At 43.1% G+C, this 26,672-nt stretch overlaps 1 protein-coding gene across 1 annotated transcript in view; it reads right to left on the bottom strand.

Annotated features, from left to right (window-relative positions):
* Nucleotides 1-677: 677 nt before the first annotated feature.
* GUCY2F (guanylate cyclase 2F, retinal) overlaps nucleotides 678-26,672 on the bottom strand; it is a 94,416-nt gene continuing 68,421 nt past the window's right edge. The window contains 9 exon segments of the mRNA XM_087859604.1: nucleotides 678-765; nucleotides 855-943; nucleotides 7,134-7,228; nucleotides 10,164-10,262; nucleotides 13,517-13,691; nucleotides 17,275-17,467; nucleotides 18,251-18,414; nucleotides 20,673-20,821; nucleotides 23,819-23,968. Coding sequence (XP_087715730.1) covers nucleotides 678-765; nucleotides 855-943; nucleotides 7,134-7,228; nucleotides 10,164-10,262; nucleotides 13,517-13,691; nucleotides 17,275-17,467; nucleotides 18,251-18,414; nucleotides 20,673-20,821; nucleotides 23,819-23,968 — 1,202 coding nt within the window.

Raw genomic sequence — 26,672 nt, 5'->3', positions numbered from 1 at the left:
GATACTGACAGGAGCCCCAGAGAGCAATGGATTCCTCAGAGATAAATACATGGGGAGAATTCTTGATAATTAGGTTGTTGTTGCTCCTTCAGAATCATACCATTCTAGTAGGAGGAGGAGCAATGGGGGAAATTGTCCTGAATTTAAGCCAGGCAGTCAAGGAATAACCAATCTTATTTTGGTTGGCAATGCTGACCTCAGAAGGGATCAAGCAGTGCCTCCAGAGGAAATGACATAACATCCCCTCAAAGATGGTCTTGCCAATGGATCCTGGAAAAGGGGGTCATCATAATATTGCTGTATTGCTTAGATAGATGTGAAACTCCAGAGATGTGAGGTGTCTCATCGTGTGGTCCAGGTACTTGACAATGAAACAGACAGGTGCACCTGTCTGATAACTGGATGACGAGGCCAGCTTTGTAAACATTCAAATGTGTTATCAGCACAGGAAGCAAGGGTCTCTCAGGCCAAGGCAGCCGACCTCTCTCAGATGAAGCTTGCTCTGCAACAGGCCTCCCCACAAGGTTTTTGCTCAACTCAATGGAGCTTGGAAATTCACCAACTTCATCACACTCTGCCAACAGAATGTAGGCCGAGACTGGCACCCATGCCAAAGGGAGCCCCAGCTCTGAAAATTTGGCAAACTCCCATGCTCTGTTTTCCTGCTGGCCATTACCTTATGGCTTGTTTCTCACCAGCTGCCTTTCTGCTTTTCTTCTTTGGAAGGCTGCAATCTCCACTGGTTGTAAGCCATGGCCCACTTGCCTGTGGGTCAGAAGAGACACAAAAATGGTGAAGACAGTGGAAAAGAATGGGGCATAGGAAGACTCTAATTAAGTGTGAACTTTACTTACCCATCTTTGCTCACTGGTGGGGGCACAGGAAGGGGCTTCGTGAAGCCTTTTTTTCCAACCAGCCAGAAGGTCTCTTCTGTGCCTTTGCCCTTATTATAGAAAATACAGAAAATCTTAAACGTGCTATAACCAATTTTCCCAAAGACGTGCTTCTGATCAATGGGGTATAAGCATTCAGTTTGGCTCAGAAATTATCTCTGCTTTCCCCTTGTCACCACTCCCTGGAGTCTTCCTTCCTGCACAGCTTCCTTGCCATATATACCTGAGCCTCAGGAATTCTCCATAAGCTGACACAGTAGGCAGATGAAAAGTGAACACCATTTGGGGGAACCTGGGTGGCTCAGTCAGTTAAGCATCCAACTCTTGATTTCAGCTTAGGTCATGATCTCAGGGTCATGAGATGGAGCCCTGCCTTGGGCTCCACGCTGAGCATGGAGCCTGCTTAAGATTCTCTCTCTTCCCTTCTCACACCACCTCTCCCCCCCTAAAAAAAAAAAGAAAAAAAAAGAAAAGTGAACACCATTTGAAGCTGTCATCCAGATGTTTTTTCTACCCACTGCCACACAGTTCCATCGTTGGGGATGTACAGCTGTCTGGCTTCATAGTAACCAAACATCAAGATTTTGTTTGTCATTTCTGCCCTAATCTTTTGGCCTTAGGTATCCCATTGTCTTTCCTGTCTAGAGTACATATATTCAGAGTCTGCCTCTCCTGAAAACTCGCCACCCAAGGGCTCTCACAAAACCTAATAATTGGAATACAAATGGAAAGCAGGCTGTGCAACTTTAAAGACTAAGGCATCCTGGCTGCTTAGAGAGGTGTACATTTCTGCAGTATTCTTTTCTTCCTGCCAAAGGATTCTCACAGGTAGAGAGAGACCCCAGGGAGGCCTCCAACTACAGCCCAGTTTCTTGGTTGTCAAGAACCATGGGCCTGAGAAGAGTTCCTTGGTTGTCAAGAACCATGGGCTGAGAAGAGAAAGGGAGTGTAAACTCCAGCTGGTCCCCCCAGAGCCTAAGTGACGACCTCGGAGGAGCCAAGTTTTCTGCTTCTGCTTTGCCCTCCCCTTTTTTCTAATAAACCCTCCTCTCAATCAATGTGTTTCGCTCTCCTCCTTTCAATTGTCTTTCATCTGTTCTTTCATTTCCTCCAATCCATAAGGAAAAAAAATGTGTTTACTAAGACTGAGAAAAGTAATGGGATGTGTTTCCAACTCATTAATCTGAAATATGGTCTCACTCTTGGCTGATCTCATTTGGAACAGTTCTAAATTGTTTAACTTAGAAATTCCAATTAGGCTGCCCCCCCTTTAAATATCAGATTCATTATTCTCTATTTTATATCACATATATTCATCCCTTAACAATAATGACAACAACCATTATAATAATAAGCACATTTAATGGAAGAATCTCAAAGCATTTTGCAGATATTTGGTTCTCTGAACAAGCCCACTATAGGCAAGTAGGAAGAGAATACCACAACAGCCCAATCTTCACTAGCTGGCAACCAACTCATCCTAAGCCTCAAATAATTGGACTGTTTGGAGCCACTCTGTTTTCAAAAGAAGTGAACAACTTTAAAATATACTCATATCACTCATTCTTACATTTATTCTACCCTCACTTTACCAGGTGTGGAAATACAGAAATGGCTCTGTCCTTCAGGAGCTCACAGTGCAGTTAAATAAAAACACTGTCGGGCCATGTTTTGGGCTCTAAATACAAGCCCAAATCTTCTGCCTCTTAAGCTCTTTTCCTCACAGTACCTAGTGCAGTGTCTCATACAGAACAGTTGTTCAGCAGATAGATTGTTCCATTCACTGGAAAACTCAACCCTTGAGCACTTGGAATACTCAAGTTGTCATTGGACCTCACTTTGCTAAAACATACTCTTTTTTTTTCTTTTTTTAAAGATTTTATTTATTCATTCAACAAAGAGAGAGAGAGAGCCAGCGAGAGAGGGAACACAAGCAGGGGAAACAGGAGAGGAAGAAGCAGGCCCCCAGTGGAGGAGCCTGACGTGGGGCTCGATCCCAGAACACCAGGATCACGCCCTGAGCCAAAGGCAGACACTTAACGACTGAGCCACCCAGGCGCCCCTGCTAAAACATACTCTTAAAACTCAAACTTGAGGATCCCAACCCCCAGGCATATTTGGATGTTTGTCTTGAGATCTAGAGGCTATTGGGACAGTGTGCCAATTCCCAAGGGAGCTTTGTGGATGCCAGGATTGTCCAGATAGTTGGGTGAGTCCTGGGACACACACTGGGATGCCAAAACTAATGGTTGCAAAAGAGAATGGGAGTGTTATGGACTCAGGCAAGCTTCCAAATCAAAGAGTATGCAGGGGAGCCCCAGGGGCTCTCTGAGGTTTTGGAGCCCATCCAGGAGAATTCTTAGAATCCTAGCTCTCTGTTTACCCACCCTATTTCCAAAATTCTGCTGAAGAGAGAGAAAGGGGGGAACAAGTATGCAACAACTAAAACCTAAAGCAAACCCTTTGACTTGGTATCAATCCCTAGGCAGTCCCAGAGAAACCCACCCCCCCAATAATCGCATCTTACTTTGGCCTGACACTTTTAAGATATTTTGGCATCTCCTGTCTTCTTAATTCTCACAAAAACTCTGTAAGGGGGGTTTATTATCAACCTCATTCTGCAAATTGGGACACTGAGTTTCATGGAAATTAAATGACTTGTCAATAAGCAGGCATAGCTGGAACTTGAACCCAATTTTACTAAACTCCAAGTTTTATTTATTTTCTTTTTACTACGACTTAGCTATTTTTTTATTGAGGTATAACTGACATACAACATTATATTAGTTTCAGCTGTACAATATAATGATTTGATATGTATATATATTATAAAATGCTCATCACAATGTCTAGTTAACATCTTAGACTCCAGATTTTAAATGCTCTTCCTTCTATATCACATAGCTTTCCAACACACTGGAGTCAAGGGACAGGTCCAGAGGCCAAAAAGCAACTGTTGGGAATTTTAAAGCTTGTGATTAATGAGCTTTTTGATAATCACGGGTCAGAAGAGGACTCTATGTGAAGAAATGGAAGCACAGCGAGGATAAAGTTACTTGTCCAATGTCACACACAAGTCACTGATGGGACAAGAATTACAGACCAGACCTCTGACCTTCATGACTCTGCCAATACAATCCCACTACTACTTCTTCTTCTTCTTCTTCTTCTTCTTCTTCTTCTTCTTCTTCTTCTTCTTCTTCTTCTTCTTCTTCTTCTTCTTCTTCTTTTCTTCTTTTTTAGGGAGAGGGAGGTGGGGAGGGGCAGAAGGAAAGGGAGAGAGAGAGAGAGAGAGAGAGAAAAAATCTTAATCAAGCTCCACACTCAGCACAAAGCCCAAAACAGGGCTCGATCTCACAACCCTGAGATCATGACCTGAGCCAAAATCAGGAGTCAGATACTTAACCGACTAAGCCACCTAGGCTCCCCCAAGCTCATTACTTCTTAGCTCAATTGCTGGTATGTGTTTGCGTGTGCATATGTGTGGCTGCACATGCTTACACATGTGCAAACTTGTGCATGTGAGTTTAGAGGTTGAAGATAGCAGTGGAAGAGGTTGGGGAATAAAGAGAAATCACAAATAAAATAGGACTATTGCTTAGGGGCCTTAGAATCAAATACTATTTAGCCCCAGAATTCAGAGACAAGACACAAGTGCCCACCTCTGGCAAGGATGTAAACTGGCTCAGAACAACCATTTGGGAAAGTCTTCTCAGAATGTAAATTTACCTAAGAGGCCTTAGTAAATACAACTGATAAGCCTAGATATATACAAAGTCTCAGCAAGAAGCTTCAAACTTGTCAGAAAAACAGTAACTGAAATAGGACTCATGTAAGAGAAGAGGTAATAAGATGACTTATCACTGGGCTGTTAGGAGAGAAATACTGGAAAAAGCAGAATTGGCCAGTTAAGCACTGATGATTTGTTGTCAGTACAGTACAAGAGGGGGTTGAGGTGTGCAGTAGGACAACTCCCCAGAGAGGCTGAGCTTGTCACCTCTAAATGAGTCTTCCCCCAACCTACCTCAACTTCCTCAGTTTGATATCTTTCTTTGTAAACCCCACCCACCTAATTACTCAACTGCACTATGTTCTCTTCTCTCACCCAACCAAATCCACACTTTTGATTCCACTAGGGGAAGCAACAAAGTGTCATCACTCCAATGAAGGAGATGGAGTGGGAAAAGAGTGTTGTTACTGGATCCAATCCTTGAGCCCAAGAGAAGAGACTCTGATGGAGGAATTTCAAATATCAGCCAGCTGGAAAAGAGAGGATGTTTTCAACTATCGCCTTTGCCACCACACCTGGCAGGCTATCAAATGTGGTCCTTCTGACCCATGTACTAAAGCAATTATTGCTTTCCAGCAACACAGAGTGAATGAGGGATGGAAATGTTGAATCAGAATTTCTGAAGTGTACTGGTGATGTGGTCTTATTGGGGATATACTGCATGCCCCCGAGTGACAAGGAATCTCCTGTCCCCCAGTCCCTACTATGTAACGTCCAACACCTGCCTCTGGTCAGGGGCAGGGATACAGAGGCAGACAGGATCTCCCATCTTCTTTCTTCTTTGAGACTTCCTATTCTCTTCTTCACATTGCCCCTTCCTTTCCCCTGGAGCCCCCCTCTCTTCTCTCTCAGTATCTCCCTTTTGATCAGGAAGCCTCTACCCCCTCAATAAGCAAGGCTTGACATGGCCTCAGGGGAAGCTTCTCCCTACCTCTTCCTCCAACTTGCTGTAGCAGGTTCCCAAATTCCCTGGGGTAAGGGAAACTGTGAAGCTGCAAAGGGCCCTTTTGAAGTAGTCCTGTTTTTGTACTCAAAACACCCAAAGATATGATTCTTCCTAACTGGAATTTGGGGGGCAATAAAAGCCATGGGGGTGGGGCCATATTTTTCCTTTTCAGTTTCAAAAGTGTCACCTCTTCAGCTCTTCAGCTTTTAGATGATAGAATATGTACCCAGCAATACAGAGAGGTAAGTGCCTCAGGAAATAAAGCCATCTTTGTCCTCCTCTGCTAAGAAATGTCAATATATAGAGGGATCGCCTAGGTGGCTTGAGTGAGGTGATTCACTATTTAAGTAATTTTACCACTCCTATCATCTCACTGAGTTCTCTGCAGAGGTGGGATAGGAACCTCTGTCCCCTCATAAATGACTCATCACATCTGCTAGAAGATATTAAGATCTATTGGAAGAGACAAACCAGAACTAGCCAGAAAAGGAACTGATCAACCAGAATCAAGTCTTCCAATCTCTAACTTCTGAAATCCTTTTATACGTAAATTGCCACCATCTAAGGAAGGCTTGCCAATGACAGAAACAAATTGTGGATCCCTCAGTACCTGGGTTTTGGTTTGCCCAAGTATAATGACTGAGAAAATAATTTTCATGCACAATGGTACCATAGAAAGGGTACTGAATGGGAAGTCAGACTTCCTGGGTTTTGTCCTGATTCTGCCAGCTGACTGTGTGACCCTGATCAAGTTACTTCACCTCTCTGGGCCTTGGTTCCTCGTCTAAAAATGAAGAAGTTAGATGATCAGCTCTCTAGAGCCTCTTACAAATGGGGAAGTCAGGGGCTCTGGGGTTATCCAGAGGAAAATGAAAAGAATCCAGTGGAGATAGCAAAAAAGAAAAAAAGAAAAGGTAAAATTATTCTAATCCTGAATCCCAGATCAAGGGATAGTCCTATCAGAGAGAAAAGATGCTGCAAAATGTTTTTCACAGGAACTGACTTTATTCCTCCTGGTCCTTGGGGGAAGACATAAAACCTCTCTGTAAATGGGGGGGGGGGATTGTTAATAGTGTGGATGAAAAATTAGAAAGGTGGCCACTGAGCAGGCAAATAGAAAACCCAAACTCACTAATACTTTAGCTTATTGAATCATGTCTGGAACTGCCAAAGAGTAAATAAAATGGAAGTTAGATGATGTAAATAATAGTGCAGCTCACTGAAAAGCCAAATTCTGGGCTATCCTTTAAGAGAGAAAGATGCAGCTCATAGTCTGAAAACTTCAGAAGAAGTTCTAACAATCCTCCTCACGGTGGCCATATTTTAAAGGGAAGAAAACTGAAGCAAAAAGGAACAATCTCTCGGCAACTGCAAATAGGGGTGGAAATTCTGCCCAAATTATAGCTCTAAGTCTCAGACATCCAGGTAAACTCTTTCAGCAGACCATAACCTCTCCAGAAGCAGGTGGTCCAAGTGGTTTGATTAAAAAAAAAAGACATTATACCCTGAGCTCTGTCCTTCCTCGAAGCTCCTCTTCATAGCCCTCACTCAGAGCTCAAAGAATTGTCACGGTGCTGTGACTGACACGAATGCGGTAAGCTGTAAAACAAAGACAGACATGACTTTGGATGCTTCCAGGTAGAATCAATGAGAAAATATTAATGTAATAAATACCCCCACTCCTAAATGAATGAGACCCTAGGAAAAGTCCCCGAGAGAAAGCTTCAGGTAGGGTTTCACAGGAGGAGGAACGGGGAATGGTGGCCTTCCTCACCAGGCCCAAATAAGGTGTTAGCTATAGCACCTATCAGCCTCCTAGACACTATCTCAGATGAAAGGCCATGTAATATAAAGGTGTTAATTTAACTCGAGGGTTGTGATTGAGAAACCAGCTACTACTACTGTGCTCTCAGCTGAAATGTAACCTCCTCAGAGGGAAGTTAGGTTTCAGCAGCTTCTTCCACAGGCTGCTGCTAAAGCAGAGCTCCCAAGGTCTACATATCCTACTTAAGAGACAACAGGGTGTCTTTTTACATACACATCCATACAGCTATCTTCCAACATTGCTGCACTTAAAATAGAACATCAATAAAATTGTCCCAAGACCTCAGTCAACATTCTGTGACAATTGTACATTTATAGCTTTCCTTTGGGTAGATGCTTCTAGATGTATACACACACGAATGTATTATTTTCCAACTAATGAGCCCCACCTGGGATAAGAGTGTTACATGGAGAACTACGATGAAAAATTTTATGTAGAAACTAAGTGTAATTCCTCGGTGAAGAACAATCATTTATTATTAACTCAGGTAGAATCCTTGACTTTCTTGAAAACTCTTATCCTATGAAGTAAGACCTGTTCAAGTTGAGTCCTAAATAAAAATCCAAAACTTATTCCTACACACACTTGAGAAAATTTAATTCTTTTAGAAGCTGAGAACAATCTAAGTAGGAAGGCATGGCTGGAAAGAACGGCAAGAAATTTCTGCTATGTGTTCACATAATAACTTTCACATAATAACATAATAACTTTCCTTCCAGCTCAGTACTGTTGTTTGTGTCTTCCTCACTAACTCATGGTCACCCAAAACCTCTGCTCAAAAAGGGTTGCTAAAAGCCACATGCTCATCTAGGTGTCCTTAGCCAGCCCCATGTATGCCATTCCATTAGCATCTGGTCGTCAGTCATAATTCTACTAGTGGGGAACACACAGGTCAAAAGAGAGAGATAGCTCATTCTAACGAGCATCCAGGTGTGTGGCAAGGAGACTCACTCCAGGACTGGGTCACCAGTTACTTGCATTCCAGAATCAATGAATTCAACTGGCCATAATGGAGATATTGATGAAATTAATTTTTTAATAGAACTCTAACATGTCCTGGTCTCATATCCAACATGAGGCTACCTCTTTGCAAAACTTCAGTCAGGTGTGAAGCTTAATGCCCTATTTTGGTCACAGTCATTAGTTTCCAGAAAAGCACACTAACCAGCTCCTTTAGTGCTGAGACCACATGTGCCTGCTTCTTTGTGTCCCTCACAATGCCTTCCATTGCATAGTCAGTGCTTAATAAACACCTGCTGTGCATGATTCACTCCATTTTCTTCTTCCTAGCTGATCACTGGACAAGGTGCTGCCTAAATCTGAAAATTCAATTTCTGCTCTCAGCTCTGTATTTCCAATGTGAAATAACTGGAGTTTCCCTGGTGCAGACCAGAATATGACTTCAGTCTTCTACAAGCTTACATCAGTCTAGAGTGCTGTGCCAAATTCGCATTGTTGTTCCATGATCAATTTCGCTTCATCTTGGGTTACACTTCAAGAGCAAAGTCATATGCATGCAGCAGTTCCTGGATGACTACTTCCATGGCTTCTGCCATGTCTGTGGAGTTCGAAGACTTTCCCAGATGTCAGAAAATTTATTCTGACAACAGCTTCTAAGTTCCGTGCTGCCTCCTTAATCATGGCCGCACAGGCTAGATTGACTAAGACTGGACCCATTGTGCAAGCCTGTTTCTGCACATGAGTGATGAGGAGTGGGGTCAGACAGGGCACCACCCACTGTGATATAGGCCACCATATCATCAGTGACTAGTTTGCATATACTTCCGGAGTTTGGGAAGAGCTTGTCTTGCCTAGTAGCTGCCAAAGCCAGGGTTGTTAAGAGCTTCAGTGTTTTTTAATAGAAAACCCATGAAAACTGTATATAGAACCTATTATTGTTTTCTATGCTTTCCTGTATTAGCGTAAACAAATTGCTTTGCTCAACCATGGTAAAGGTAAAGGCATGTTGTGATTCTGACGTTGCCTTAGTAGTGGCAGTAAATAACCGATAAAGAGGTGCCGGCAACAGACAGCTGGCATAAAGATTTGTACAGTTTTATTCTCAATGAAGAGGGGGGGAGATGGTATCTTTGACACCATGCCTGTTTTGATAAAAACTAAAGATTTTATATACAGGCAAATTAGAATGAATTATTTCAGATTTCCAAGCTCCTTAAGTGGAGGGATTATTGCTAGCTAAAGTCAAGGGGACTATTTGATAAAACCAGAACTTCTAGGATCCTAACTAGTTTGAAAAGAGAACTAGAGCAGCAAACGGTAGTCGGGTGGGAGGCAGCTGGTTCTGGGTGTGTCTCCACAAACTAGTTGAAAAACTAAAAATGCCAGTCCCTTACTTTTTCTTTTTTCAACATGACTTCCCCGAATCCACCAGGCTGGCCAATTTTTTTCTTTACCCAAAGAACATTTTTAGCTGTTTCGATCAAATTGACTGACTGTTTCAGTATCACTTAGCTGCAGCTTCATTTCTAGGACAAGAAAGGTATATGTTTAATCCAACATCACCCCCTACTGGCTTGCCATTAGAGACCAGGAAATATGTGTGTAAAATCTTAATCTTCTCAAATTAGCTTTTATTTCTTTAAAAAACATTAAAACATCAGGTATCCTGCTCCCTTTCCCCCTCTTGAAAAATAATCACTTTTCCAACAGTAGGAGGTTACCATCCCATCCCATCACTTAGGTACTCACGTAACCCTGTTGATTCCATCCAAGAAGCTGTGTTCACAGTGTCTCCAAACAGACAGTATCTGGGCATGGTGAGGCCCACCACTCCAGCAACAACCGGCCCTGTAGAGTAGCAGTCAGTTGGGATTACAGTCAACAGGTATACATCAAATGCTAATAGATGAACACTGCCAAAGGAAGGAATGTAGCTGCATAAAAGAACAAAGTTGCCACCAAATAGCTCTGGGAATCTGAAGAAAGTCCTACAATAAATAATAAACTCTTTGCCCTCCAAGAAAGCAAGTTTATAATGATGCAGACATAACTACCCTTCTGATTTATATTCTTTTTCCAAGTCACAGTTACACCCAAGATACTTACATCTGTCAACAGGGACAAATAAGCATAAAAGTCAAACCAGAAAGGCCTGGGCAGGGACTCAGGATCCAAGCATGTTTGTTGCAATAAAAAAAAATGTGACCCTTTCTTATGTCTTAGGGTCAGAAGGAGGGATCTCATGGGGCTATTTATTTCCCAGGAGAATTATTGCTAAGACAATTGGAAAATCTGAAAAGAAGTAGAGCTGACTTTCAATCATTTGTGTTAGGGGCATGGACAAGCAGCATATATAGATAATCCAAGAATATATTCTATTTACTCTTAGAATGTGTTTTGTTCTTGCATTTCAATATGGCCATGTTAGGTGTTCAGATAGTGAACATTACCTGAAAAAAACTTCAGCAACCATACTGAAAACCTAATTCAGGAGTATCTAAAAAGTTCTCTACCCTTACGTTTCTGGCCTCTGCTCCCTTCCTATTTAAAATTGTTCAGCATTATCTTCTTGCTATTTCCTGAGTTAAAGAAAGTAATTAAACATTTTTCCTTCAAAAAGTTCTTTCTTTAATTTATAAGGATAAAAATAAATAATAACTACAAAACTTATGTTTTTCATTTTAATTCATTTCTCACCCTTTCATATGCATTCATTGAGCACTGAGCTAGGCTCCAAGGGAAATAAAAAAGAAATGTAACACACGATCTCAGTTCTTTAGGAGTTTATAGTCTAATTAAAGAGACTACTAAACAGGAAGCAATTAAGCAACAACCCAAGACAATGTATGGTTGAAAGTAAGATAAGTGGGAGGGGGTGCTTATTAGGACCTGGTTCAGTCAAGAAGGGTCCAAAGGAGAAGACAGGATTTTGTTTGAATTGTGGTGGGTGGGTAAGATTTAAGTAGGAGAAAAGGGACAAGAATCAAAGATTTGTGGTTTGGATTGAGCATGGAATTTTGGGAAGCTTTTAGAGAAAGCAGTCTGCTTAGTTCAGGGGCTAAGGAAAAACTGGAGACAAGATTGGATATTGGGCTGTACAAGATGGAAGACCTTGAACCACTAGAGAATTTTGAGCAGGGAATTCCATGACAAAAATGATTTTTCCTTTTTTCTTCTCAGATCAGTGTATAGAATGCATTGAAAGGGGAGAAAGTAAAATGAGGGAAACCTGTTAGGTAGCTATAATGCAAGCACAAGGTTATGAATACTGGGAAGGAGGAGATGATGGGAAGGGGGTGGGCAGAAGGGGGAGGTGAAAGAGAGACATATGAAAGGAGAATCAACAGACTTGTTGGCTGTCTGACAACCATGAGAAAATTGGCATTGGCTTATGGTTTGTGGGAAAAGGTGACTTGAACTTTTAGATACATTGAATTCAAAATAATGGTGAATCATCTAAGAAGAAATGTGCTGAGGAGTGTTGGTGATATGGAACTGAAACACAAATGAGAGATGAGGGCTTTTCTTTAAAAGAAAAATACTGAACACTTGCTGTGTGCTAAGCATTCAGGATGCAAACATGAGTCAGATATGGTTCCTGCCATCAAGAAGCTTATAGAGTCTAGGGGCACCTGACTGGCTCAGTTGGAAAAGCATGTGTTTCTTGATCTCGGGGTCATGAGTTCAAGCCCCACATTGGGCATGGAGTCTACTTAAAATTTTTTAACTTTTTAAAAAAATTTTATCTATTCAGTTTAGAGAAAGAGAGCACTCATACATGAGCAAACAAGGGGGGCAGGGCAGGGGAAGAGGGAGAGAGGTTCTCAAGCAGACTCCCTACTGAGTGTGGAGCCTGATGTGGGGCTCAATCCCACGACCCTGAGATCATGACTTAAGCCAAAACCAAGAGTGGAATGCTCAACCAACTGAGTCAGCCAGTCACCCTCCCCCCAAAAAATGTTTTAAGAAGCTTATGGTCTAATGGAAGGAGAAACAAGTAAACACAGATTATGCTAATGACTATGAGAAGGATGGATAGAAAGAAGCAAGAGTGGAAGCGAGGAGATGTTATTGCAGTGATCCAAGCAAAAGATGCTGGTGGCTAGACTTGAGTCATGAGAGTCAAGTAGAGACAAGACAGATTCAAGAAATATTTAAAAGGTAAAATGCTCAAGACTTGGTAAATGGTTGAATGGTGAAAGGCAGGGTGAGGGATGAGTCAAGGAGGATGACTCCCAAAACTAACTGGAATAACTAGGTGGATGGTAGTACCACCAACTAAAATAGAGAATAAATACAGGAAGAGGAGGAAGCTTATGTGGGAAGAAAATAATTCTGTTTTGGATTTGAGTCTGAGGTCCATGTAGAGCATTCAGGTGGAAATTTCAGTGGCAAGTTTGATATACAAAGCTGAAGCTTAAGGGAGAAGACATGTACAGAGTGGGGCTGGAAGTCATCAGTTAAACCATAGACATGATTGAGAGAAGAGTATGTAAGGGGAGAAAAACAGTAGATGAAAGACAAAACCTTGGGGAATATCAATATTTAAGGGACAGGTAGAGACAGAAGAGATTATCAGACAATGGTACAAAATGAAAGCCAGGTTGGATTGGTTGAGAAACATATCAAGACACGCGGAGAGCAAGGAGACCACAACTCAGAGCTTTGCAGAACATGGGTGAGGAGCCACAGTTAGAAAGCAGGAGTTGCCAGGAGAGCCAGTGAATGAAATGGAGAAAAAGCATTCAGAGGGTGAGGAGCACGTCATAAAAGCCAGTTGAGGGAAGTTTTAGGCATAAAGTAATCAGGGGTGCACTACCCTTTCTCTAGTCTTCCCTTGAGGCACATAGGAAATGTTGGCTCTAACAAGAAAGGTAGATTGAAAGCGTTTGGTACCTAGAACAAGGGCTGCTGCCCAATGGGGTAGTGCAGGTGCTGGGAAGAAAGTAAAACTTGGATAGGCATAAAGAAATTAGGCAGCACTAGACACCTGGATAATCCAGCTGCCAGTTATCAGGGAAGCACTACTTTCCCCGACCTTTTCTAATATTCTCTTGAGGCACATGGCAACATCTTTTCTTATTTTAGCTGGCTGTTGTTACCTGAATGCAGGCCTATTCAAATCCGGACTGGCACCTCTGGCATGTGTCTCATCTTAAAGGTACCCACGGAGCTCAGGATATCTAGGGACATGTTTGCAATCTCAGCTGCATGACGGCTGCCATTCCTCTTTGGGAGGCCTGAGGCCACCATGTAAGCATCTCCAATGGTCTCTACCTGGGAATCAGGGGAAATAGAATTAGCAGGCAAATAACACGTGTGTGTGTGTGTGTGTGTGTGTGTGTGTGTGTGTGTGTGTGTGTTTCACAGAGTTTAAGGGGTATGAGGGAGGCTTATTTCTTGTCAAGTGAGGAAGATGGGGAGAAACTGTCAGAGGTTCAAGGTCTGGCTACATATTAGAATCACTTAAGGAACTTCATGAAAAAAAATTGATGTCTAGGTCCCACACCCATAGATTCTGAAATAAGCTACTTTGCAGGTTTCTGGCTGGCCCTAGAGAATTATCAGGCCCCAAGTAATTCCTGGGAGAAGGAAAAGGGGAGATTTCTAGGAGTATCCATGGATGTCCATGGAAGAACCCCCTAGGAGAAGGTGAATATGGCACTCCTCTAGCAAGCGTTTCTCTAGAAGATTTCTGGTAAATGAGCCAGGGCAGCCTTAAGGCAAGTATAGAGAAAGGAAAAAGAAGGAGGTGGAAGAGATTCTTCCTTCTGCTTTGCATTGCTAATATGATGAAGTCAGTTTTGTAGTCCCTTGGGTATGAGAACTGAGTCTTTTTTCCCCCAGCTACCTCCTCCTCTCCTAGTGCCACCTCTCAAAGGGGCAGCAGAACCCTCCCTCAGCTGCTTTGAGCTGGACACCAGTAAAGAAAGGCAAATCTGTATTCCTCATCTTCCCAAAAGAAGTGTGCTCACTCTTTTAGGTGACTAGTAAGTTGAAGCTTTTCAAGTAAATCCAAAAGATAAGTAAGTTGGAAGGACTTCCATGAAATGTGCCAGTCATCTCTGCTAGTACAAGTTTGGATCCAGTTAAAATCCATGCTCTTTTAGAGAACTGCACTCACGGAATGCAATAGTTAAGACCATGAAACTCTGATGTCATACTGCCTTGGTTAGAATCCCAGATGCACCGTTTACAAACTGTGTGGCCTTGCCAAGTCACTTAACTTCTCTGTGCTTTAATATCCTTATTTGTAAAATAGGGATAATGACAGTACCTACCTTATAGAGTTTTCTAAAGACTTAAATAACTTATTATACGCCAAAGCACTTAAAGCCTGCCTGATGGATAAGTGCAAGTGATCATCATCATCATTATCATCACCAAACTGATACGTCTTGACACAAGCCATGGAATGATGGCCATGACTCAGCTCCAGAGAAAGTTTAGTAATCAGCAATAGGCCTCTCATCATGACTTTCTATATAGCCAGTAACAATAATGCGGTGAACCCACGGGACTTTGTACCTCACCATGCTTCCATCCAGGGCCTCCCTTTCCTGGTGCAATTGGAGAAAAGGATCTCTGCCCTCAAATAAGCATGCCTACCTGCACAGTGGAAGGCAACAGGTACAATGCAAATGTTATATGGAAGGCAGAGACTCACTGGCTGGCCATTATCAAAGAATAGTGGTCGACGCTTCCTCGAAACGAGTCAGTCACTCAGGAGTCCCCACAGATATGGATAAGGAGATTAGAAGGGCAGGGGGCATTGGCACTGCCTAGCCTTGGTGAGAAACTGCTATGGAGGACTGTGGTTGGCGTGAGCCAGCAGAAGGACACAGAAAGGGCAGAGGAGGTATAGAAAGGGAGCTGGTTGAGATTGGGTGGTGTCAGGAGAACGGAAACTGAAAACAAATCACCAGCTTTGTAATTCTGCAGTAACCTTCTCACTTCCATTTCAGATTATCAAGTGCCAGGGGAGGTGATTCCAATTTTACAGGTAAAGAAAATGAAAACACAAACGGGTTTGGTGACTCACTGCTGGTTCAATTTTATTTCCTTTGTACTGTTGTTTTTAATAAACAGGACTGAAAAAATTAGATTTCATTTTTGGATTTGGATAGTCCTGCTCTAACCTGGAAACAGCCCACTAACTCCCTACTGTAGCCATGGAGTACCAAAATATCTATGGTCTCACCCCTAAGACTTCCAACAATTGTCTGAACAGTATCAGCTGCATTGATTAAACCAGTGGCTGTGTTACTGCCCAAGCTGAATCATCTTTGATTTGAGTTTCAACTGAATTAGCTTTCAGTGATTTGTTTTTCTCTTCAGGCTGCTTGAGTTCAACAAGTTAAGACAGGTAGTCTGATTCCATGGATTTTTCCTCCACTGTGTTTTCCATGTGTGCTTCTTGATTAGTTTGCAGCTCTGGCTGATTGACAGGTATGATGTCTATTTCTGAGCCCTATTTAGGTGGGCGGCCTAGCCCTGAGGGGCTCTACCTGACCTGAAAGGGCCCTGTCTAATCTGAGATAAACACACTGCCCTGTGTGTGATTTGAGAGTTGGAACATTTCCGACTACTGTGAAGGATCCAATGAATGGAGGTACTCATTCCCCAGCTCTACCTTGGTTCCTGGGACAGAGGAGCTGTCAAAAGTTCGGGATGCCTGGGGCATATTTCTCCAACAATAAGACAAGTATCCATGCTGCAGAGAACATGGAAATGGCCTTGCCGAGCTATAAGATTTTTAGTCATTTTCTGTCTAGAGATAAGACAACACATAAAAATCAAGGGTAAGGAAGCATGGCACCCAAATGAGTGAACATAGTCATCTGTTCTCTGCTCATCTTCTGCAACCTTGGATAGGAAGAGTGGAAATTGACAGCTGGAGGTGTGGCGGGAAGGTGGGAGCAGGGGGTTGCAACCTCATGGTAAATGACTTCCCTAGACCTCAGACCACTAGGTGGGCTCTTGGTTACCCTGTATCAATCCCAAAGACCCTCAGGTCTAATAGTTCTTCGACCTCTGTGATGCCAGAGTTCCCTCTTGTATGAAAATGGTACTTAAAAGAACAAAGCAAGTTTTAACAGCAGGTGTTAGAGCTACACAAGCTTCATGAAGATGAACTCTGTAGCAGTCACCAACTACAGGCAAAGCACCAATGCTTCTTCTGTCTCCCCTTCAGTACCTAGTATGAGACTGCCAACCCTGTGGTTACTTAGCCACTGAAGTACAATAACCCTTTTGGCTTCAAACTCTTCTTAGTCTCAGTTCTAAAAACGGCTCAAGAGAAATCTGATTGGCAATCTCTTGCCCGGTTCATACTGTAAAGTGTGAAATTGTATGCATTCTGTCTGGCTTTCATTTCTAATAAGATACCATTGGAGTGGTATACTATTTAAATTTTACTTCCTTAATCAGCGAGGGAGGCAAACCATGAGAGACTCTTAACTCTGGGAAGCAAACTGAGTGTTGTTGGAGGGGAGGTGGGGGGGGATGGGGTAACTGGGTGGTGGGCATTAAGGAGGGTATGTGATGTGATGAGCACTGGGTGTTATACGCAACTGATGAAGTATTGGATGCTACATCTGAAACCGAAATAGGAAAGAAAGAAAGAAAGAGAAAGAAAGAAAGAAAGAAAGAAAGAAAGAAAGAAAGAAAGAAAGAAAGAAAGAAAGAAAGAAGGAAGGAAAGAAAGAAGAAAGAAAGAAAGAAAGAAAGAAAGAAAGAAAGAAAGAAATTTTACTTCCTACATAACAACATTTACTAAAATTCCACCTTTTAATTTTGGAATTACAAACCTCATATAAAAATTTCTCTCTAGAATATATTTCTCTGTTCAATAACTTACCTTGTAGACATCATGACTGCCAATAATGGCATCAAAGAGTGTGTACAGGTCATTGAGAAGATCTACCACCTCAATGGGCTCACTCATGGCTGAGATGGTGGTGAAGCCCACGATGTCACTGAAGTACAAGGTGACTAAGTCAAAGCCCTCAGGTTCAACCGTGCAGCCCTTTTTGAGGGATTCGGCAACTGATCTGAAAAGCAGACACAGCTATTCCTCAGAGGACACAGGCCTCCCTGCATGCCACATACACATCTGCTAGAACACAATTTCTCCAAAAATCACTGCCAAGTAAATGATGAGGAATAGGATGTCATCTGGATGAAAACATTAATTCTTTAATTTAGTCTATAAATACATTTTGAGTGCTTATGGTGTGCCAGGCACTGTGCCAGACGCTGGAATACAGCACTGAACAGACAGCCCTGGTCTTTGTTTTTGTGGAGATTTTTCAGCTATCCTTCTTCCTCAGCTGTCCCTTCACTCAGGGAATGATCCCAGGTGGTTGTTTTGCATGAGATCAGTTTCTCCAATTATCTCGTAGAAGATCATGTTACACCAGGATCAGGTGCCTTGGAAACTTTGGAAACAGTATCAACAGGTAAGGCTTTGAACTAAGGAAGGAAAACCCTAGAAAAACAACTCTGCTACTCTCTTCTAGGAGCTCAAAGAACCGACTCCTTTTAATTGGTCAGCTTCCAGGCAAAGTCATGAAGTGACACATAGAAAAACTGAAGCACCAAAAACTTAAATGACCAGCATGCTCCACAGGTAGTGGGAAATTAGGAAGGTGTGCTCTACTCCCTTGGTTTCCAATTCATCTCTGATTTGAAGGTGTGACTCAAGCCTACTGGGGGTAGAGAGGGTGCAGGACGGTGGGGGGGCGGGAGCAGTTAGTTGATGGGTAATTTTTTTTTCTATTTTTAATAGAACACACTGATACAAGGATTCACACTCCTCAGGTGTTCACACATACTGTGGTAGCATCTGTGTTAGAAGCTTTTCCGTTTTCTGTTTTTCAATTTCCAGCTCTTCAGTCCGTTCTCGGATCAAATCTTCCAAGTTGCTAGAATATTGCTCCAACATCCGAAGCATGGAATCAATGATATTGGTCTTCTTCCCTTTATTGAAGGTTTTAAACTGGAAGTAAAACAGAAAAAGGAGCCAGGAGAATTTTTACTCTCCAAACTCAGAGATGATGGTGTAGGACCCCTTATCACAAATCCCTTCCTCTAAAAAGAAGTAAACCTAGGTATAGATAGGAAAAGTCACCATTCAACCTCATTGTTACCCTGGCCCATTCACAGGGCTCTTTTTCCCTTAGTAGCTCTTCCTCTACACTTCTGGCTCTTTGAAGTCTGAACAAAAGTGTTCTGGGAAGGATTCTCCAGCTCTCAGATACTGTCACATGAGTAGAAGTCACTTCAAAAGCAATAGGATCTGGTCTTGAGCCCAGGCCATTTGTGAGTGGGATAAGGGGAGAGAGGGCAGGGAGTATTGTTCTGCCTTTCTGGATAATCAACCTACTAAGTCATCCTGACTTCTAATGCCAGTGTGTTACCAGTTCTTGGACAGTGGATGGTTCCTTGATCTCTTAAATACGACCCAAGATCTACATGGTAAGATCTACCCCTATTTCTTACTATCTTACCATGGGGGGCCAGGAATAACGATGTGCCCCTATCACCTACCCTTCATGCCAGTCAGGGTCATGTAGAAATTTAACTGGTCTTGCCCCATTCTATGCCCTGATCCTTTAGCGGTAGCTGCATGCCACTGATTTTTAATGTGCCCTCCTGAGGCCCTGTCCATCTACAGAGACAGGGAGTTTGGCGTAGCATTGGAATCACGAGGGGGTTGCCCCTCCTTGTTGATGTGTTCAGTGTGCACAAGGCTGTGTTTACAACAATAAAAAGACTGGTGGTAGTTTCACTGAACAGACATCTAGGAATCTGCCCCAATGAACCTTCTTATGCAGCTGGGCCACACATGCTCCCCTTAGCACTCAATGCCCCAAGGCTGAGACCAGGAGTAACTGAGCCTGGTCCACATCTACACGTCTTCCAAGGTCCTGCAAGTAATCTCAGTAGCCTGCTCAGATGTTTAAGGCTCCCCTATTGCCTAACCCAGGGAGCCTCCCTCTCCTCCTCCTTCCATTTAAGCTTTCTTAAGCTGCAGGGAAGTTGGCAAGCTATCCTGGTCTCTCAGACAATCTAAACTTCCACCAAAGCATTTCAGTGAAGGCAGCCCCACCAATGTCTGTTTGAAGGCTGTATGATGTGCACTCCTATCACCAGCTTCTCTGCTGCCTTCTGAAATAACATCTCTAGCATCAACACAAGGGCAAATGTTTTTTCTCTTGCCTCATGGTAAGTTTTCAGAAATGTGACCTTCATGGTCCTTTGCCTTTTCCATACTATTGAATACCTGTTTGAGTGTCCTCAAGAAACCCAGCCAGGCTAATGGAGGCATTGTTAGTTGGGGACATGGATGACTTCATATGCAGGGCCCCTCAGGCTTTCAATCCAACTCTTTCTTTTTTCTGCCTCAGATACCTGCTACTCACAAAGCATCTCAGTGCTGTACTCCAGCCAGGCTCAAAAGCCTCTCCACCAGAGCTGACACAGCACTCACAGAGAGAACCCTCAGTTTCAGTATCCTGTAGTTTTAACAAAGCCCTAAGCTGTATATTCCAACATAAGAACTGCGCCCTAGCTCCCCTTAGCGGGGCTCTCTCTGTCCTTTCCTCATTTCCCCCTTCCTATCCCCAACTCCAGGGTAAGAGTCAGCCTCTTTAGAAATTCAGCATCTTCAGGAGAGAGTTTACCATTTTTTTGCACTCATTGCCTCAAGTGGTTCCCTAGGAACCCAAAAAATCTCCTGCTTTTGTACTCCCCATTTGCACTTTCTTCTGTCATGAGCATCCTTTGAAAGACACTATGTCTTTCCTAACCCCTCAAAACCACCTGGCATTACTTCAGTGGTATACTCAGCAGAGTTCTCTGGGATCTCCAAAGCAAACATGGCTGTATGAGGACCTGCATCTATTCTATGACACCCATCTTTTAACAGTCTAAATGCCATTGCCTTGCAAGTGCCCAGTCGTTCAATTCTAGTTCTGAAAGGTTGGTAAGGTCAGATTGTAGATGGTCTGAAACAGAGGTTCATATACAGAAGCACATTAAAATCAACCATTGCGCTCTTAGAGGATGTGCTGGGGATGCTACAGTATCAAAGGCCCCAGGTAGCCACCCGACAGCTTCCTCCCCAAGAAGAGCGATTTTTTTTCTCTTGCAAGAGTTTCCTTTCACAATATGATGAGAACCCAAGGAGTTAGTTTTGGGTAGGCTGGCTTTAGGATGACTTCTGGGCAGTGCTAAGATTCACAGATTCCTGACCTGATTAAATATTTCATCAAAAGTTGGTCACTGTTCTGCAGCTTCAGCCCAGCACTGCTTCATCAGCTGGAGACATTCTGGAGGGGCATACTCAGGAGGAACCACTGGTCTGTACACAGGAGGAGGCTTCTTAAGTCTGTCTATGATTTCTGTCCAGAAGTAAGAAGAGAAAGTTTTATAAATCATAGAAAAAGCACTAAGATTTGACAAAGATCATGGAGTTTTAGCAAAGAAAGAGGTTAACCAGAAAAAAAAAAACATCATAGAAAGTCCATCTCCTTTGCTTTCTCCTTAAGTGGCTTGAATATAAGTTGTCTCTGAGCAAAGGAAGTATTAGTCAATTGAGGAGGGGACAAGAAATTAATCAATTGGGCTAGTAGTATCATTTAGGGACAGCTTTATCCTGCATTTAGGTTTGAGGTTTTAAATGTGAACTATCTGATGTCAATTCTAACACTACACCTTCAATGATCTGGCTCCCTTCACCAACCGCCAAATCATCTAAACTTCCCAATCCCCACAGTAGACCCACTTAGCCCTCCCTGAAGGCCCAGGCCCAGTCCAGAGCCATGCTGTGAGCCCTGCCTGGCCCCTAGGAAAGAGGATTAAGAACTACAATAAATAGTTCAAGACCTTATCCAGATCCTCCTAACTGCTTGTCCTTGAATTCCACTTTCAGTGGAACATTTACTATGCATCAGACTATGGGCTAACAACTTTGAATGCATTCTTTCATTAGATTCTCACTACAAACAGATGAGGTAGAAACCCTTATTTTTATTTTACAGAAGGTGAAAATGAGGAACAGAGAGAAAGTAAATTGCTCAAAGTCACATGGCTAGCAAGTGACAGAATTTGAATTTGACCCCAGGCAGTCTCAATCTACTACATTGTCCCACTTCCAAATGCCTCAGACTTCAAATGGGAGTTCCAAAACTCCCTATTCAGTCCCAAAAGCCATTAGTGACTGAGAAGTCCAGATCAGGCAGACTGACAAAGAGTGAAAAACCCCTGGAAGTGGGAGAAAATAGTTAGCCTTCAATGTCCTCAGCAACCCACACTGGACCTCAAACTGTTCTCTCTGCTTCCAGCCTAGCCTTCTGCAAAACATTCTTAAAACATGAATTTGGCCATGTCACTTTCTTGCTTAAAACCTTTTCATGACTTCTCATAACACACAGGGTAAAATCTAAGCCCTATCTCTTCAGCTCATTTCTTATCCCCATCCCCCTCCCCACAGCCCCAACTCCAGCAGGCGCCAAACCTTGCTTGCCCCACCAGTGTGCCCTTCCCACGCCTACACTGGCTGTAACACTCCAACAGTGCTGCTTCATACAATAATTAGTGTCCCCTTGCCTCCATGAAAGAAGGAGAGGTTGTTGCCTCTGACTTGTCAGCTCCTTGTTACGTCACACCTCTGCTCCTTTAACCCAGGTTGGCCTATACATTCCAGTGCCCTGCTCTCGGTGGAATAGATTCCATGTGAACTAATCCCTTGGAGTGTGACTGCCCTCATCCACTCTCTGGTAAAGGGAGTACTTATCCTTTTACCAGAACACCATTGAGTTGAATGGGTTACCTCTCCACTTAGGCCCAGCATAATTCATGCCCTCAAGGAGCTTATAGTCCAATGGAGGAGCTAAATAAGGACCAACAATATAAGCATTCTAGCAGATATTCCACACAGGTAAGGACAGAGGGGCCATCTGGCCCACACTGAAGAGGTCAGAGAAGGCTTCCCAGAGAAGTGACAAAAATTGGATGAGGCAAAGTGGGGAAAAGGTGAGGGCATTCCAGGGACTATGAACAGCTCTCTTGAAGGCACAGAGGTAAGAGAGACTGTGGTACTTTCAGTCATGCGGTTTAGCTGGAGTGTAGGGAGTGACAGGAGATAAGCTTAGAGAGGTGGCTGGGGGCCAGATTGCAAAGAGCCTTGTATGTCATGTGAGGAATCTGGACTTCATTTGACAAGTGATGGGGAACAGTTAGGGAGTTTTGAGTAGAGGAGTGATATGGGACTCTGAGTGGGGCAAAAGATAGATAAGTATTTTGGGTTTCTTTGTTTTGTGTTGTTTGCATTTTTTATTTTGAAATAAATTTAGACTTCCGGAAAAGTTATAAAACTAGTATAATAGTTGCCTGTATACTCTTCACTCAGCTTCCTCTAATGTTAATAACTTATATAACCATAATACAAAGGAAATTAATATGGATACATTACTATTACTACTGTTCTAGTCTTTATTTGAATTTCATCAATTTTATTCCTAATATCACTTTTCTGTCCCACAATCCAATTCAAGATCCCATATTGCATTTAGTTATCATGTCTCTGTCTCCTTCAATCTGTGATGGTTCCTCGTTCTGTCCCTGTCTTTCATGACTTTGATACTTTTGATGAGTATTGGCCAATTATTTTACAAAATGTCTCTCATTTGGGGTGTGTCTGATGTTTTCTCCTTGGCAGACTGTTATGCGTTTTTTGCAAAAATTCCACAAAGGTGCCATTGTGCCCTTCTCAGTGCATCATGTCAGGGAGTACATGATATCAATATACCTTGATCACTTGGTTAAGGTGGTGTCTGCAAGATCATCATCCTCTGCTAGTAAACTTATTATTTTTCCACTTGTAATTACTAAGTATCTAGTGGGTTCGTACTCTTAGAATATGCAAATATCCTGCTTCTCCTCATACATTTGCCCACTGGTTTTACCATTCCTTGATGGATTGTGCCTGATAGGCAATCATTCTGTTGAAAGATAAGGATAACAGCATGTCACAGGGAAAGTATGGAAGGACTTTGCCATCCAGGAGCATCATGAGGGGCAAAGAAATACCTGGCAGGGAGTGTCTCAAAGTAGAGGAGGCTGCTAAAAAAAAATCCAACATAGGTCCTGTAGGTCTTTGGTTTATGTCACAATTTGGAAAGGGCCAGCTTCTTGGGTTGGGAAACTTCTTCCAAATGCCTAAATCTGTTTGGCTCTAAGTCCCACCTTCACATAACACGGGCTATTTGCAGGCTAGCAGGCAGTTAGCACAAACACATAACTGTGTTCACTCTTCTGGCAAATTACAACAGCCTGGGTTAGGCTGATGATCTGGGTCATGGTGGACCCCTGGTGGCCTTTTCTCACCTTCTGCTTACCTTTGGCAGGCAGATCTATCATGCAGAATGGGGTGCCCCGGACCATCACTTCTTGCATGATGATGGCAAAGCTATAGACATCTCCTGCAAAAGAACCTAACCTGCTGCCCTTTGGGGTTCTCAACAGTTCAGGGGCCATCCATAGCAACTCTGAAAAGAAAGCATTGTGTAATGAATGCAGGGAGGATTAACTGACAGCATTTGCAATGCCCTCAAGGGTTCCAAGGGTGCTGTTTCATTGACTGCTTTATATTTTTATTAGACATACTGGCAAGCTAGTGCCCCCGCCCGGGGGTCCAAATCTATGAATCTAAGAAATTGCGCACAGAGAAAGCACACTACTCTCCTCACTCCAGGACCATGCAGGCACACACAGTGGAGGTGTGGGGCAGGGCAGAGAAGCTCAAAGTAGGAAAACTATCTGGCACTTGCTTTCTTGCTCTCTTGAGCCTGCAAGTAGCAATTGGCAGGCTTCCAGGGAAAGGCAAGTGCACAGCCACTCTGGTTGCCATGGATTTGCTATTTGCTGAGATCTATATGTGTCTGGTAATTTGATTGTGCTGGGGCTCAGGGATTCACAAGTTGCTTTCTCCAGGTCTTCTCTAAGAGGATTAGAGGATCTCCAGGCCTCCTCTATCCCTCACAGAGCAAAAAGATGCAACAATTCCTTCAGGTTGGTTCTACAAATATTTATTGAGGGTCTACTATGTAGTGGGCATTACACTAGGTGCAGGGATGGCACCAGAGATGAATTAGACCTTGCCTCTGCTCTTGTAGAGTTCACAGAGCAATGGCAACACAGACATGTGAACCCTCTAACTGCAATACATGGCAGAGCCACTTAAGAAATATATAAAGAAATACACATTGGGGCACCTAGGTGGTGCAGTCAGTTGAGTGCCTGACTCTTGGTTTCAGCCCAGGTTGTGATCTTGGGGTCATGAGATCAAGCCCCCCACCACCCACCCCCATCAGACTCCTTGCTCAGCCTGGAGTCTGCTTGAGATTCTCTCCCTCTTCCTCTACCATTCTCCCCACTCATGTGCCCCCCATCTCTGTCATAAATAAATAAATAAATAAATAAATAAATAAATAAATAAATAAATAAAATACACATTAGTAATAGAAATGGAGTAGTCAAAAGTTGGAGGGAGCATTTTACACAGAATCATATGAAATTGCCATTTCTGTGTGTTATAAATAGTTGAATATTGACAATCCCATGAGGCCCAAACAAAAAAAAAGAGAGAGAGAGGGGAGAGAGAGAGAGAGAGAGAGAGAGAGAGAACTGAGGTGATCAAATTAATCCAGGAAGGCTTCCTGGAAAAGTTAGATCTTAAAGGCACTTGTTAAAAAGGTCAAGGATGCAGTTTCCTAGAGCTGAGAGGGTAAGGGCTTTGCAGGGAGAAAGAACAGTACGTGCAAAAGAACAAGAAGTAGAAAGGAGCAAATTGCAGATGGGGGTGGTGGTAAGCAGATTAGCTTGGCTGAAGAGAAGGGCTCTGTTAAGGAATAATGAGAAATGAGAAATGGGGTTGATGAAGTGGGGGAGGGAGGGTGGCTAGAAGAATGAGGGCAGAAGGTGAGAGGCCCTGAGAGCCAAATGAAGGCATTTGGAGTGAATACAAAAGGCAGTAGGGGTGCGGGAGCTGGAGAGGGATTTGATGAAAGCTGTGTTTGGAAGATTAATCTGGTAACCTGCACAAACTGGATTGAAGGAGAGAGACTGGAGTCAGGGAGACCAGCTAGGAAGTTATTACAGTAAGAGCCGGAGGCAAGGTGAAAGGGGCCTGAATGGGGGTGGGGGCGGCAGCAGCAGGACAGGAAACAAGATACACAGGAAGGCTATAATGGAGAAGGTAGTGACAGGGCTGGGGATGGACTCAACGTGCTCCTTGGAGGGGAAAGGTTTGGAGTAAACAAAGGGTTGAAGTCCAGAAAGGAAGGCTGGACAAGGGTGTCTGCTGAGGGTGGGGTGGGGATGGGGTGCTGGCTAACTTTTCATCTTGTTAACTTTGGGGTATTGAGAAGGGAGCCCAGGGGACAAGTTCCTGTGAAGCAGGAAGGAGGATGGAAAGGTCAGCGATTAATTTGGTGTGTTAGTGAAACCCAGGAAAGAGAAACTCACCCTGGAAATTCCTATTTTGAGCCAATCCTGATCAAAATGGTGGAACAGTGAATTCTAGCCTCACCCCCAATCATGTACTCATCTTCTCTCTTTGTCTTCCAGCTGTCCCCAGCCTTTGTCACACACCACCTCCCGCCCCCATGAAAGTCTCTGATACACTCACTATAGTGGTTTTTCCTTTATGTGTTCTTGCCTAGGAGGACTTATATTTGCAAAGAAGACCCAAAGAGATTGACTGTTACTTTGGTCAAAGGAATGCATTTCTGAATGTAGGATTTCAGGAATACATTTCTGATATGGTTTGGAGGGGAGGGCAGGAGGGTTATCTTGGAGCAAGAAAAATGCAGCTGTTTCTTCTGCTAGCCTCTCTCCTACACATTTAAAAGCACAAGAAGGGAAAAAAGGACAAAACTCTCCAGTAAAAAGCTGGGTGATTAAATACAATCATTACCAAACAGTATTTTCAAAGAGCACTTACATGTATGTTGTTAATGGCTAAAATGAGGCTTTATCTGCGCCATACTTACGTAATTGAAAGCGGACAGTAATGAATACACTTACAACCCACGCCCATTTCCGCATTCCCACTCTAGAGCCAAGTAAGAGCCACTACCTACCATTAGACTTGAACTCTCAGGAAAACTAGAAAAATTACTTTGGCTTGCTTTGCATCTGCTGATGCCAGTACTAACTCTAAGCCTTGCTGTGGTGATAAAAATCAAATGT

The sequence above is a fragment of the Ursus americanus genome, chromosome X, assembly GCF_024610735.1.
Source record: "Ursus americanus isolate L20-20 chromosome X, mUrsAme1.1.p, whole genome shotgun sequence".
Lineage (NCBI taxonomy): Eukaryota > Metazoa > Chordata > Mammalia > Carnivora > Ursidae > Ursus > Ursus americanus.
This window is presented reverse-complemented; position numbering and strand designations above follow the sequence as displayed.